At 46.2% G+C, this 15,670-nt stretch overlaps 2 protein-coding genes across 3 annotated transcripts in view; one reads left to right on the top strand and one right to left on the bottom strand.

Annotated features, from left to right (window-relative positions):
• The window catches only part of ATPsynO (ATP synthase subunit O, mitochondrial), a 45,761-nt gene extending 40,930 nt beyond the window's left edge, over positions 1-4,831 (bottom strand). The window contains exons 1-3 of the mRNA XM_075697147.1: positions 4,686-4,831; positions 4,321-4,368; positions 3,825-3,935 (exon numbers count right to left, since the gene is read on the bottom strand). Coding sequence (XP_075553262.1) covers positions 3,825-3,935; positions 4,321-4,368; positions 4,686-4,715 — 189 coding nt within the window. The 5' untranslated portion in view covers positions 4,716-4,831. The remainder of the gene's footprint in view (positions 1-3,824; positions 3,936-4,320; positions 4,369-4,685) is intronic.
• Positions 4,832-5,563: 732 nt separating this feature from the next.
• mRpS6 (mitochondrial ribosomal protein S6) lies at positions 5,564-7,310 on the top strand. Of its 2 annotated transcripts, none has more exons than XM_075697149.1 (3): positions 5,564-5,771; positions 5,868-6,007; positions 6,934-7,310. In XM_075697149.1, the coding sequence occupies exons 2-3, from the start codon at positions 5,895-5,897 to the stop codon at positions 7,175-7,177; spliced, it is 357 nt and encodes a 118-aa protein (XP_075553264.1). In that variant the 5' UTR covers positions 5,564-5,771; positions 5,868-5,894; the 3' UTR covers positions 7,178-7,310. The 2 variants fall into 2 exon arrangements, with proteins under 2 accessions (XP_075553264.1, XP_075553263.1); XM_075697148.1 differs by having other exon boundaries at positions 5,566-5,767.
• Positions 7,311-15,670: the final 8,360 nt, after the last annotated feature.

The following is a 15,670-nucleotide window of genomic DNA, read 5'->3' as shown; positions in this document are numbered from 1 at the left end:
GGGGGGGGGGGGGGCATTCGCTGTTTCAAGTTCCAGTGGGAGCGGGGGGGGGTTCGTTCAAACTTTCAGGCAGTGTTCGATGAGCCCATTTACAGGGACCTTGCAGTAGCAGACTTTGCGCACTTCCAAAATTTGATGGTGTAGTTTTGCTCAAAACATGGTCCAGACTGACGGCCCTTCACTAGCAGCAGGTGTTGGAATGGGGTTGTGTCCCACATTGACGAGCGGAATTCAGTCCTACTTTTTCGCGCCATGCTAAAAATCCTCTCACACTCTGCCTTGCTGTGTGGTATCATGAGTAAATCAAGCACCACCTTAGCAACTCTGTGAAACATGTTTTCCATCAGTGTTTTTCATTTTTCCAACCATAGACGACTGCACGTCCCACCTTTTTTCATTCACAATGTCCTCTTGAAGACTGTACGCCTCTAGTGTGGCAAACTCGGCTTCGAGAGCATCTAAAGCGTCTTCAGCAGATTCATTAGTATCTCGCGGCAACAGCTGAGGGAAACTCTGAATAAACAAACGAAGACTTGAGAGCGATGCCTGTGAAATAAATTTCAGATTGGCCACCTCCGTACTCTTCAAAGTTGCGTCCACATCCATAACGCTTCGGCTCATATTTCGGAAACATTTTCCGTAGGAGGAGCCCAACATGGTCGCTGACACTAAGGGGTAGGTCGTGTTCGACGAGGAATCCAGTAACCAGGCACTCCACACGTATTACACTGCCGTCGTAGTTGTTCAGGAGAAAGTTCACTATGTTGTCGTGCTGCTCAGTGGTGCAAACACAGCTTTGGTGGTGCTTCGCCATGGAAACGTGCAATTTCAAGTCATCTTTGCCACTGCGAGACAGGCTGACGTCGCATCCACACGTTGTACAAAATGCAAAATGTTCTTTTCTTGATGTCAAAAAGCACGGAAATGCAAAGTATAATATCGCAAAATCTTCTGCAAATACCTTTTCTTGGGCTTTGATAGCGCCATGGCATCAGCACACGAGGATTGTAACTTTACATGGTGCACCGCACCCACACGCCTAGCCTACATGAATAACACACACAAGCAGCAGCAAGACGCACCATGGAGGAAGGAATGCATGAAATGCAAGAGCTACATTGGCTCTGGCTTTGGTCAGCTTACTAGGCAAAGTATTCGGCTGATTAGTTTATAATACCGATGGTACTAGTGCTGTCGTTTGTGATGCTGACGATTACGATGTGGCTGTAGATTCCGCGGTGCTGGTCTTGCAAAAACCATTACTGCGTGAACAGAGACCACTTTTCGGGACATATAGGATAGTGATCGTACCATCGGAAAATTCAGTCAAAAAGTGGGAGTCTCCCGGGTGAATCTGGAGGGTTGGCAGGTATGCAACTGTAATCCAAATGCATATTATATTACGGACTGTTATTACTGATTCTCACTTTTCTTTACTGTCATCATACTTAGTTTGCACGTGCCATGAAGTACTACGAGAGAAAACTCTGATCACATAAGTACTCATTTACAGGCCATGTAGTTCTCTTGCGAAAGCACGGATGCTATCGCTGACACCGTTGGCAAGAGAGGTGGCTGTTTACGCTGCTGGACCAAATGCACCGTCTCTTGTTTCTCGTTTAAAGCAGAGGCACAGTGTGTCTCTAGAATTAACAAATGTGTCGGCATAACAACACGTACAGTGCCGTCTACTGCTGTGTAGAGTGCGCAAACTGTCGGCTTTGTCCTGCGGAACAACACCTGGCAGCAGCTGCTGGGTCCGAAATAACATGCCCAGGAGCATGCGTGGCCTAACAAGCATGCAAACTTGTATGTGTTGCAGGTAACCAGAGGTGATGTTCATAAGTGCCTTTGTTAACTCCAATAGACTGTGAGCACACTTAGTTTGTTGCAAAAGGTCCGGCGCGCATTTATCAGCCCATACGCTTCATTCTATGGCATTTGCGGTACCGCAAGTGCCCTCGGACTGTGTGCAGATTAAGGTAAGCAAAGGCGCTTTTTAAACATTGCCACTCATCAAAAGCAGTTCTGCATGTATTAGGGTGCACATTCTCCTGGGCACACTATCTAGGCCCCAGCAACTGCCGCCAGGCATCGCCCTGCAGAGCAAAGCCGGCCGCTCACGCGCTCTACGCCAGCAGTGGACGGCACTGTACAGACCCACTAATCTATGTAATGAATGCAACTGGCAGCCTTCAGGAATGGCAACGTACAGATGTTCAAAAAAGTGCCGTGTCGTCGCTTGCTGCTTAATGTGTACGTGTCATGAAAAGTGAAGAGTAGTTGATTTCAAATCGCTAAGGCCAGAACTGAGCTATAAAAGCAGTTTCTTTTGTCCTAACTGCTAATTTTTAAGTTCAGTTCCACCGGCAGCAGGTACCAGTGCACAAACTTCACAGCGCCAGGCCTAACCTTCGCTGAGCAGGATCATCTTTGGTTCAAACTTCATGTACACAACTTGAGAAGGCTGAAGTTTATGCATTTCAACTTCGAAGGCATGTCTCAACTCATCTTTAGCATGATTATTTATATATACAAGCGAAAGCACTGCGGCTATATCGCATTGTCAGTTCAATGGCTAATCGCACGGGTTTCAGTCAAATAATGAACAGCACGCTGATTTTGTCGATGCCGTCCACAAGAAAGGCTGTCGCACTACAATAGCTCACGCTTGTCAGTTATGTCGTCGGCTTGGTATGATAAAATGGTCTCAACAACACACTGTGCTGAATAGTCGGCCAATTGTTGCCATCAGCGTTTAGTGGGTCTCGTATGAAACCAGTGATACCATGAGTATGTGAAGTCAGACATGCAATAACAACACCAGCAAGTGAGGGCCAACATTGCAAGAAGACTTCGTCAGAAAAGGGATGTTCTTAAATTGTCGCCCGAGTGTAACACAGGGGTTGTTAGCTAAATTTGCTGAGCCATCAGTGAAAAGCAGGAACTACATGGTTCATGCGGCAGCCCGGGCAAAGCCCTGGCTGCTTTAAGTTTTAATGTAGAGCTCCAGTATTATGCTAGAGATGGTTTAGGCACTGTGCCAACGCAGAGCTAACAGTGGAGTTGCAATGCGGTACACGGTACGAGTGTTTGCAGCAGTGCATATCTGTGCGTTTCTTTTTTTTGGGGGGGGGGACTTTGCCTACAGATGGGCCACGCGGCCGCATGCATGACCTTTCCTCAATTTTTTGCAACCAATCCGCTAGGGCAGGGCACATGCACTATCGGGCTGCGAAGAAGCCAGATTGCCAGATATGCATGGTCCTGCTTGCCTTGGCTTTGTACAGAGGAAGCACATAAAGCGTTCTTCGAATTACATTTTTATTAGAAGTCTCAGTTCTCGCATCATTGATCTTGGACTGATGCTGACACACTTGTGTAACAAATAAAGGCAGAAAATAAAAATGTACGATTGAAACTAGCACACAGTGGGTACAGGCCTAATCTTTCATCCTTATTTGAGAACCTGTTGATTGTACTGCTTACGTAACTCACACCCTAGTATGAGAGAAAAATTGTTGTATAATATACAAACAATGCATTGCACGCTGTTGGAACAGAGAAAATAATTGTTATGGATTGAATACTAGTTGCCAGACTCATTTTCAAGGTGCTCTGGCGCTCCAAGTAAGATGCCACTACCAATCGCCTACTTCAGCAGCAAGCATCTACCCTCCCATACATGCAACAGCAGTGCAGCACCACTTTTCGCTCTAGGTAGTGGCAGCGAAACCTGCCTGAAAGTGCCTACATGAAAAGGGTACATGGACAGCCCTTGCAGCAACTTCCCTTAAGCACTTCCACATCAGAGCAGTGCTAACCTTGAACCTGATGAGCTCCTTTTCAACAGCATCAAGCTTCTTTTCCTTGGAAGCCGCGGAGTACAGAGCGGTCGCATACCGGCCTTCAATACCGAACACTGCTAAAGGAGGCTGCAAAAACAAACAAGTGCATTGGTCATATTAGGCTTCCACGGTAGCACCAGCTGTAATGAATCGGGTATACTCATCTCTTCACGCGTTCATTATTCCGTCTAGTACCAGATTGATGCAATAAAAAGTTTATATTCTGACAAGCGCTAAGCAAATAGCCCACCTTCCTCCATGTAGCCCACCGACTGAAAGGGCAACAGGAAAGCGCTACAAGTTGAACCACACGCTATGCCTCACATTTACCACGTCCTCGCCATTCGCTGAAATATGCATTAAGAGAAAACAGAGTGGCAGCAAAAGATGCAACTATTGAATCTTCTCGCAGCAAATGTGAACTGGCGTGGTTTTAATGTCAGGATGAAAAAAAAAAAAAAAATCGGCTCACCTTCACGAGACCGGCGTTCACCGCACCGGTCGTGGAGAAATGACGAGTCTGAAAAGACGCCACAGGGACGACAAAAAAAAAAAAAAAAAAGAGTAAGACGAGCGGAATAACTCCAGGGCATTTTGTGCACATGCAAACTCAACCCCAGTGGCACGCACAATGAATAGCACTCTGCCATGCACGAAGAAACAGCCTGCCGTAAGCAAAGGCCTACACACTATTCACAAAGAGCGTTTACGGCTGCACACCAATTTCTTATGCTTGCAGCTATTGCCTGCATATGATAGCTATTGTTCATCCTTGTACTTTAGTATTTACTAAAACACGGTAACTACCACAAAGGAGTGAAAAAAAAAAGGACTTACCAAACTCAGCAAACGACCCCAACCCGCCATGTCGAAGGTCAAAGCGATGGCAGCACAGCACGTTGGAGGCAGCCAACGTTAATAGACTAGGTAAGATTGCATGATGATGATAATGCAGTGGTGGAGTCACAGCCACAGAGTTTCAAACTTTATGCATAGCTCTATGGTTATCGTGTACTACTATCATATAGTGAGAAACTCAATATATGCTAAATGCATTTCAATAAAAAAAAATATTTTATTTGGCATGGTTTGAATGCGTAAGCTTTCTGTATATATAAATGCGAGATTTCATTATTATTATTTTTTTTTGCATGAGACAGTTTACTACAACCATAGTGAGAAACTCTATGACTACAACCCATACGCTGCAAACCTCGGAGCAGTCTGCAGTTTGCTTTCACACCACGCCGTACCAATGCCTCCTTTACTAGATGCCAGCCGCGTTGCTCGCTTTCCCATTGCGGCGGCGGTTCCCTTAGTTGAAGTTAGTTCAGCATAAATTCCGTGAGGCGGCGCTCGTTGCCTTTTCAACTTCCGGCGGATGTGGCAGCGGCGGCTGAATGCTCCGCGGCGCTTTATATGCGCGGGCGTCTGTTAGCGAGCGTTATCGCGGGCTTCCGAGATGGCAACAGACGCCATGGTAATCTCAGAGGCCGCAGCACGTGATCTAGGTTGCAGACGTCCGCCACAAGTGGCGCTCGTTGCCTTTTCAACGTTGCCTTTTCAATATCAACGCAAAAGTAAAGGAGTAAATACATAGGTATGCATGCATATAGAACCATTAAAGGCTAGGTGGCGCGCGCCGCCGCCGCCCGATTCAAAGGGTTGAGCCACAATCATCCATCCATTCATCCATCCGGAGGAGAGAAAAGGGAGAGGGCCAGGAACCGAGTTTACGGACAACGCGGCTGGCATCTAGTATAGCCGTACCATGGCCGTAACCTCGTGATGCTTCCTCTCGCAGTACTGTAGGTGTTGTTGCTTAAACCAACGCGTTGCTTAAACCCTATTTGTCTATACACCACTTAACAATCATGCCAGCGTACGAAATGACTATGATTTTACGTAAAATGGCTAAAGTAAGTACGTGAAATTTCCGCTGTCTCTGAGAAAAGAAACTCGCGTCGCGTGCCTTCTGGTGGGTTGAGATGTTGACCATACTTCATTTTCTTCCGTCAGCCGGAACTCACCAGTGCGCTCAAACGTATGGGTGAGTATGTACTAAAGAACGGAGCGATCCTTCGCTACATTCAAAACCTGGGCACGAAGGAACTTCCTCTCAAGATGAGCAGACATGGTCGGACGAATTGGCACGGAAGGTTTGTAACGAGTCGGTGTCGATTTGTGGTGGCCACTATTTATAGCTCTTGGCGCAAAGTAGCCAGTAGTGAGTCGTTTACTTTCCTCGTGTGCGTTTTGCGACTTTAATATTAAGCAGTGTATATAACGTGTGTTACTCTGTGAGAACCATCTGTCCGATGATATCCAACAGCCTTTTGAGATGCTTATTCTTCTGAACACGCTCAGCGTCAGTGTGCACGTGCGTGGATAGACTTTCGCATATGTAATTGCATATCACACACACACTCAACTTGAGTCATTGGTCATCACAAAGATTGCTTGTGTTAGCAGAAGTTAGAATTAAAAAAAAAAAGTGCAGTAAGACAAAGTTAGTCATAAACACACAAAATGTGTGGTGGAATAAAGGATTTTAGCTTTCCAATTCTCTGTGACATGTGCGTTATGTGCCTCTGTAGCTGTAACTTGACACTGGATGTAACAAACGTATGATTGCAGCCTTCTGTGATGAAACTTAATACATCATTAGCAACTTCCACAGTCTCCTTGCTAGACATTGCAGTTACTTCTCTACTAGAGTAAGTAATGGCACACTGTACAACTGCAGCTTTAGTCATGACTAATTTATAGCTATGCACTTCTCAAAAGTAAGACTGGCACCTACATCACTTCCATGAAAAGAAAGAAGGTCCTATGCACCGCTGCACATATTTTGGCGCTTTTGTAACTTGAATGTTTGCCTATTTGGTCAATGTATGTAGTCCTGCAGGATAGCAGTAATAACTGTGCTAAAATAGAAGACCTTGAATAACAGTCGATCTTGATATTTGGTGGAAGGCACAAACACACCTGTAATAATTGAATGATGGGTGTACCTTGTCTTTTACAGTGCAGTGTTGTCATTGTGACGCACATGGATGAGCATACCTTTTCTTTCTTTCTGCAGCTACTTTCTTTTTCGGTTTGATGCGTCACCGGAGCTTACAGCGGCATTGCGTGGAGAGATCAAACGAGACGTGGACATTATTCGTGCCACCTTCATTACGCTTTCACCGCCAAAGACTATTCAATGCACCCTTGAAAAAGAGATGCAGCCGCCTGCGTACCGACCCAGCGTGCAAGCGCTCATGGCACAGAGCCAGGTGAAGAAGAAACAGATCTTCGAAAAACACACAGACGGTCCAGTCTGAGCAGAAAATGATTGTCACACTTTTCTGCCTTTAGCGTTATGCATACCTTGTACAGTTATAGTTTTTCTGCGCGTACTCAGATCTATGGTATTGTGCCTAACTATGAATAAAGCCTTGAAAGAATGAAAAGTTACGCTAGCAGTTACTTGTCCAAGATGGCACAGCCATGCTCAGTATCACCTACAACATGACAGAAGCTGGAATTCAGTTATTACATTCTACAGTCCTGTGCCAGGCAAATGGAAATGTAGAATGCCATGTCCCCCTTCAAAAAGAGTTCAATGCAATGATCACAGGTATAACCAGACATACTTCTTGTAACAGTAGCTAGTGATAATGCCTTGTGTATTGCACCAACTGTGGCTGTAGGGCAGAACAAAAATAACTGTAGGGCAAGTCATAAGTTCACTAAAGAATCTGCATGGCCATGTGCAGAATATAAACGATTCGTTGCTCACATTCCAAAGCTTGCCTAAAAAAATTACTGCCCAAGCACTCCGCACAGATGGTTAACCAGCGAAGCTTAAACATGCAGCCAGAGTGTTTTTACTGGGTTAATCCTGACATTTCTTTAAATGATCGTTTGGTAGGCTGCCGGATCCTCGGTACAATGTTACTGCTTGCACTCGGCTGCGCGAGACTCTTCCTGTGCCTGGGCTGCAGTATTCGCATGGCGTAGACGAGCTCGTTCACGGTTCTGCTCGTGGCGTTGCTGATACAAAGCTGCCTGCTCCTCAGGATACGTATGACATGTGGCCTAGGCATTTCGGAGCCAGAGAGAAACTGCTGTGCGTGAGCTCAGCTGCAATGGAGAGCAACATCACCACTGGCGCAGCCAATCGTGCGCCTCTCTTTTGCTTTTTTTTTTTTTTCGCATGCACATGGGGCTGTGCCAGACGAGTTTTCAGCGTACAGGCGACAGACAGACGGACAAATCAGCTAGCCATGTACAGCTTCGCTGTAAAAAAAAAAGGTTGTGCCAGAGAGCCAAGGACTACACAATGCAAAAGCTACATTTTTTGGAGCACTTACTAAGGATGCTAGAGCTCTATGCTCAATCTGTGCCAAATGTTCTAAATATAATAGGTCATACAAGTGCCTTAATACCTATTGCGGGTATACTCTTTCGCCTTTAAATCATACACTCTTTCAGAATGCAGTCTGATTTGTTATGTATTAGCTATATGTTGCTACTTTATGTAAGCAAGGATGAGTTGTCAGGTTTGTACTCCACCCCTGTAATGGCCAATCGGCCAACAGTACCTGCAAATAAATAAATAAGCTTCTGGAGTAGCTTATATAGTACATATATTTGCTACATGGTGTACAGGTACTTCTGGTTACCGATTGTGAGCAACCGTTCCAACTTTGCAGTGTTTCCACTGCAGGTGAGAACAATGCCAGTGCTCCGAGTTATTTGTTAACCCAAGTGATATCTGGTGCTATTCATCAGCATCATCATAAGCCTGTTTTGTGTCCACTGCAGGGCGAAGGCCTCTCCCTGCAATCTCCAATTACCCTTGTCCTGTGCCAGTGGATTACAACTAGCGGCTGCGAATTTCCTCATTTCATCGCTCCACCTAGTCTTCTGCCATCCTCGATAGAGTTTCCCTTCTCTTGGTACCCATTCTGTAACCCTAATGGTCCAACAGTTATGTAATCTTCGCATTACATGACCTGCCCAGCACCATTTCTTCCTCTTGATGTCAATTAGTATATCGTCTATACCTGCTTGCTCTCTGATCCAAACTGCTCTATTTCCGTCTCTTAACGTTATGCCTAGCAATCTTCGTTCTATCGCTTTTTGCGTGGTCCTTAACTTGTTCTCAAGCTTCTTTGTCAGTCTCTGCCCCATATGGCAGCACTGGTAAAATGCACCGATTGTACACCTTCCTTTTCAATGATAATGGTAAGCTTCCAGTCAGGAGCTGACGATGTCTGCCATATGCAATCCAGCCCATTTTTATTCTATGAATTTCCTTCTCATGATCAGGGTTCCCTGTGATTAAGTGACCTAGGTAAACTTACTCCTTCACAAACTCTAGAGGCTGACTGGCGATCCTGAACTCTTGTTCCTTTGCCCTGCTATTCATCATTATCTTTGTCTTCTGCATAATTAATCTTCAACCACACTCTTACACTCTCTATGTTAAGGTCCTCAATCATTTGTTGCAACTCGTCTGCATTGTTGTTGAATAGAACAGTGTCATCGGCAAACCGAAGGTTGCCGAGATATTCGCCGTCGATTCTTACTCTTAAGCCTTCCCAGTTTAATAGCTTGAATACTTCTTCCAAGCACACAGTGAATAGCATTGGAGAGATTTTGTCTCCCTGTCTGACCTCTTTATAGGTATGTTGCTGCTTTTCCTGTGTAGAATTAAGGTAGCTGTGGAACCTCTGTAGATATTTTCCAAGGTATTTACGTAACCATTCTGTACTCCTTGATTACATAATGCCTTTAAGACTGCTGGTATCTCTACTGAATCAAATGCCTTTTCATGATCTATGAAAGCCATATAGAGAGGCTTATTGTACTCTGCGAATTTCTCGATAACCTGATTAATAACATGGATGCGATCCATTGTAGAGTGTCCCTTCCTGAAGCCAGCCTGTTCCCTTGGTTGAATGAAGTCCAGTATTGCCCTTATTCCATTGGAGATTATTTTGGTAAATATTTTATATAATGCTGGGAGTAAGCTAATGGGCCTATGATTTTTCAACTCTTTAATGTCTCCCTTTTTTGTGGATTAGTATAATGCTTGTATTCTTCCAGTTTTCTAGGACCCTTGCAGTCTATAGACACTTCGTATAAAGAGCCGCCAGTTTTCCAAGCATTAAGTCTCCTCCAATATTGATTAAATCTACTGTTATTCCATCTTCTCTTGGCAATCTTTCTCGTTTCATGTCTTGCAAGGCCGTTCCGACTTCATCGCTAGTTATAGGAGGAGTTTCTGTATCCTGTTAAAAACAGTAATAGAGGTATCCGGACTCCTCTGGGTATTGTATAGGTCCAGTATAGAATTCTTCCGCTTCTTTTAATGTATCTGTGGGATTGCTGATATTACCCTGCTTATCTTTCAGTGAAAACATCTTGGTTTGTCCTGTGCGAAGTTTCTCACTGATATCAGGCTGCGTCCATTTTTTACGGCTTCTTCAGTCTTTCTCACATTATAGTTTCGAATATCACTTATTTTCGCTTTGTTGATCAGTTTTGACATTTCCGCGAACTCTTTTTTATCTCTTGAGTTGGACACTCATTATTTGTCGTTTATTAGGTCCTTTGTTACTTGGGAGAGCTTGCCTACTGGTGGTGTCTTGCCTCCCACTTCAACTGCTGCCTCTGAAGCCAGCCTAGTTACGGTTTCATTTATTAGAATCAGAATCAGTTTTATTTTCCTCAAGGAAAGGAAAAACGGACTCCAGACAAAAAGCTGCTCATTGAGCAGCTTGACGAGGCCTGAGGCCCTACAGGCAGTGGCAACAGCGGCAAAACAGCAGTGTATGTCGTACACCCATACTAGAAGAAAAAAACAGCAACTCTGTCATCATCATCTGTTCTAAGGCTGCATATTTGTTTGCAAGTACCAGCCGGAATTTATCTGCTTTTACCCTTATTGCCTCTAGGTTGACCTGTTTCTTCTTGGCCAATTTTGCTCTCTCTCTCTCTCTCTTTCTCCTCAAATTGAGGTGAATCCTAGCCCTCGCTAGCCTATGATCACTGCACTGTACCCTGCCTATGACTGCTACATCCTACATTATGCTGCGTCTCGTTTGAGCGCATTGGGGCCGTGCGGGGATCAGTGCTAGGATGCTCCAATACCCTTGCGTTTAATAAGTTTTCTCGCTCTCGCCCCTTCGAACTTCCAGCGTGCGTCACTCGAACGCTCGTGTTTAGGCGACGCGGCTCCACTTTCTGCTCACAGCGCGATTCCTAGGTGCAGCGTCCGATGCGGGGCGCCTCTGACGCGATCGCTGCGCCGTAGCACGTCTGGCGGGAAAGCGTCCCCTGCGATGCGTGCCGGGCTGCTGGCGAGGAGTCATGCGTCTGGTGGTGCTCCCAAGCGAGATAGAGGATGATCCCATCGAGGCGTCAGCCCCATGATCGCATCCGCCTTCATGGCGCGTCGCGGCCCGGTTGTCCGTGCCGATCACGCTCGGCTCACGTAGATTGTTTCTCCCTCCGAGACAACGAGTTCTTTGGTTCGTTGTGCTTGCTCAGGTGCACGTTTCGTCTTTGTGTGACTCAAGAACATGCCGAGCGAATGAGTGGGCAATGCGAGCGGGGTGCGATGACGCTATCGCTTTCCACTCTTGAAGGCGAAGCTTAAGCGTCCTCCAATTTTTTCCCCACTTTTGCATTGAAGTCGCCTGTTACTGCAGTATACCGAGTTTGCACTTTTCTCATCGTTACCTCACCATCTTCATAAAACTGATCTACTTCCTCATCATCGTCACTGGATGTGGAAGCGTAGGCTTGTACTACCTTTCATCTATACCTCTTATTAAGTTTGATTAGCTACCCTCTCATTAATGCTGTGGAATTCGTCAATGTTGCCCGCTATGTCCTTATGGATTAGGAATCCTACCCCGTATTACTTCTTATCTAGGAGACCTCTATAGCAGATGGCATGTCCCTTATTCAGCAACGTATAAGCCTCACCAGTTCTTCTAATCTCACTATTAAAGGCTGATGATATCCTGAACAATGTTCGATAGTTCCTCAGAGAGTCCTGCTAAGCTAGCTTCACTCGAGAGAGTTTGGGTCTTAAACGTTGCAAGGGTCAGTTTCCATTGGCGGCCTGTCCGGAGTCCGGACCCTGAGATTCTTAGCACCCTCTGCTGCATTACGTACAGGTCTGACTGCCACCATGGTCAGGTGCTCCGCAGCTGCTGAGGACTGAGGGCTATTGGGCAGTTGATGAGTAATCTGGGAGGGAGTGGCCGAATACTGCACCAGGGAGACCAATTCCTGTTCTGGTGAGGTGTCTTGTTGAAGCCTGGTGTGCCTTCCTAATTTGGTTGTACCTGGATTAGTATAGCCCATGGAGCAAGAAACATTTAGGAGAGGAAACTCCGCTGTTTGCGGCAACCAGAAAAGGTCACAAGCCCGCGGAGCCGTTATCGTGCTGGCGGCGCCTGGCAGCCTGGAAAGAAATTACCGCCGTTGAGAGCGCGCCGGTGCCCGGACACTGCATTTTTTTTTTTTTTTCGCCGCGGCTTCTACGACGCGCCGCATGGTGCCGCCACTGTATATGGCCCCATCGGCGCATACAATTGTGACTTTATCTGGTCGCCCGCGCTCGCTCGCTCGCGATGACGGGAGTTTCACCTCCTAAATGTCTTACTCTGTGGTATAGCCCCACTCGCTCTCAGCATCTTTTGCCGGTGACAGGCGTCACTCCAAGCTTGCAGATGTGCATTGGAGGAGGTGAATATCAAGCTCACCATCGTCAAAAAAAAAAAAAAACTTATGGAGGGATTCGAACTTATGACCATGGCAACCGAGCATTCAACATAGGTCAGTCAGTTAATCCCACAGGCGGCAAGGCTACCTTATCGCCAACAAGTACAGCCCAGAGGGCCCTACATGCCTAAAAACTTTTGATTTATCCGCGATAGATGTGTTTTCCTGATCGCGATGGGTAACTCAATATAGAATGATTTCTAAGCGGTTCTGGCCTCGTAGTTCCGGAATCGCATGAGCGCAGACGGCCGTGAACCCGGCTAGGCAAAATCTACAGGCGTACCGACGACCATACACGGTTGTAAATACATGCTCGTGATCTACAGGAGTACACAAAAAGGGGGCATCTCAGCAGGCACATATTGGCAGCGCGTTTCGGAGATTTCTGCAACCCATTTCCTAAATCTTACGTGCCTAAAATCTTGATGTATCCACGATAGATGTGTTTTCCTGATCGCAATGGGTGCTATTCAGGGTGAAAGAAATGAAAAAATTTGCAACTGCATGGTTTGTTCGTCGTCACTGAAAGAACAAAACAGTAGCCGCAGTCTGAGCTGCTCAGCTGGTGCATCCCTCCGATGTGCAAGAGTCATTGTTGAAGGAACCAGTTCCAAATCTCTCACACCTTGGTTCATTGTCAAAGGAAGGGTGATACAACAGTTGCCAACAAACAACTTGAACAAGGCGAAAACAAGTGTCGAGCATAGCCAGCTCTTCACTGGCACTTCTGTCCCTGTGTTGTGAAGCAGCTTTGACTAAATGTTTGGGCTAAATCATTTAGCAGTAGCTTCTAAGCGCCTGCATCCTTCTGGTGCTTGGTCAACTGGAGCGAGAGAAACAACATGAAGTGGCCATTGGTAGACTCGTGACAGAAGGTGTTGGTAAGGAGCAGAGTAGAGCCAGTTGATGAATTATAGTATAGTCGACTTCAGTTAATTCAACGCTGACGGGGCTGAAGAAATTCATAGAATTATCCGGCGAGTCGAACTAAACATGCAGAAAATACTCCAAAGTGCTGCTGATTCACTTCACAGTATTTGCCAGATTCTAACACGCCCCAAAATCAAACGTGCGCCCGGCCCGCCTTTTATGCGTCTAAAGTAGAAAACCAGCATAGCAATGACATTAAAGCCCCTAAACAAAATAAACATCTTATGTGCACCCGCCTTTTCAGCCAGAAATAAGGGCGAGGGTCCAATATGTGTTGCACAGCGGCAGCCGGTTTCCTAAAGTCAGCCTTCTCGCAGTGCAGCCATGTTGTGCGGTAAAGCATACAAACGGCGTGAACGCAGTTTGGTATTAGATTGTCGGTACAATTTTCTTGGAATAAGACGAGCATTAAAATTGTGTGAATACTGTAACCAGACGTTGCAAGCTGCCGTTAGTGCTTGAAAGTGTTATTGGTGAAGGCCGAAAATGGGCATTTTCGATGGGAGATGAGTTCAATGCATTCACTGTCCCCTAAGCTCTGCCGCGACATGCTGCCACGAAAGGGGTCGTGATTGGGGTCACACGCCTGCATGCTGACTGGTGAAGTTCGCATTATCCGATGAAGGCCAATTTTTAGGATAATGGAAGCTTGGGCCAATAGAAATGCATGGGTGCCGACGTGGCCGGAGTCTTCGGTCTATTAGCCGAAATAACAAATTAACGGAAGTATGCTATAAAGGAGTGCACAAGTGAAGGAACAAAAAATATATAGGTGTAGCAGATTGCAGTGTGGGCAAGGGAGCAGACAAGTGTAAAGTTGAGATCAGTTGGGACCGGTCAAGTATTCTTTTGAAATTCTTGTTGCATGCATGAAAGAAGCTGGTTGGTACCAGTGCACAAAATAAATACCAATTTTACACCCAAATTATGCTGCCAGCATGGTGTCGCATATTAGTGTGTCTGTTTGGGCCTGTTTGCACATAAAAGTTTTCAAAACTCTTAAGTATTTGGCTTCTTTAGAACACAATATAATGCGTTTTTATCAATGGACAATTAAATAGAGCAGAGAAGATGCAAAGTCCATATCACAAAAAGCTAGTGCATGAGCTTCACTGCGGTGCATCGCACCACCCTTCTGTCATTTTGGCATCTTTTTTCAGTTTATGAAGCCTTCATTTAAGACTGACTTTTCTTGGTGCATTTGAAAAAAGTAACTTACTAACCTAGTTCAACCCTTCACTAGGTCTGACAAGCGCAGTGCATATAGTGCGCACTAATGATCGTGCTTGCAAAGCATTACACCACTACGTGCCGCAAAAAGAGCTGAAATTTCAAACCCCAGTGCAGCGCCCTTCTACTTGCGGTCGCCACACTCCCAGCCGGACAGTCGACGTCGCTCACAGTGACACGTAACAGAGAATTATTCAAGGCAACAGCAGTTATTTGTTCGAACTGTTGCTTCAATAGACAAATTATAAAACCTGCAAACCGAGTGATGCGTGTCTGTTTTATTTCATACCGCAACAAGAGAGATGTACAGTCGCAATCAAAAATACGCAGCCCACGGCTCCGGGCGCAGGAGCGGCCGCGGGGCCACACCGCGGCGCTGCTATCGCCATCGGGCGCCTGCTTTGAGGGTGCACCGAGTGACGCCTATCTTCGCCCTCACTCTCGTGCGACCAAGTCGTGCGCATGATAAACAGCCGAGCGCCGCACTTGAAATTTATCAAGCGCCTGACTTGGCGTCACTCGGTGCACCCTCAAAGCAGGCGCCCGGTGGCGATAGCAGCGCCGCGGTGGGGCCCCACAGCCGCTCCTGCGCCCGGAGCCGTGGGCCGCGTATTTTTGATTGCGACTGTACTTCTGCTTCGTCTGCTTGTTCCCGTGTCATGCAGTCACGCGCGCAGAAAACAAAACTCATTTTCTACTGTTTTCCAGCGCGCGGTCATGCTCTGTGATCCACTTGCATCTGCCTCAGTGTTCGTGTAGCACTGACCTGTATCGCTAGTCAGATGTTCTCGTGCGCTGCGCGAAACAAGACAAATGCAACAGCTCGCATGCGTGACCATCACCTAAAATGTGCCACGCATCAAGAAAGA

This window comes from Dermacentor variabilis, chromosome 6 (assembly GCF_050947875.1).
Source record: "Dermacentor variabilis isolate Ectoservices chromosome 6, ASM5094787v1, whole genome shotgun sequence".
NCBI lineage: Eukaryota > Metazoa > Arthropoda > Arachnida > Ixodida > Ixodidae > Dermacentor > Dermacentor variabilis.
The sequence above is the reverse complement of the archived record's forward strand: the minus strand, read 5'-3'. Positions and strand labels throughout refer to the sequence as shown.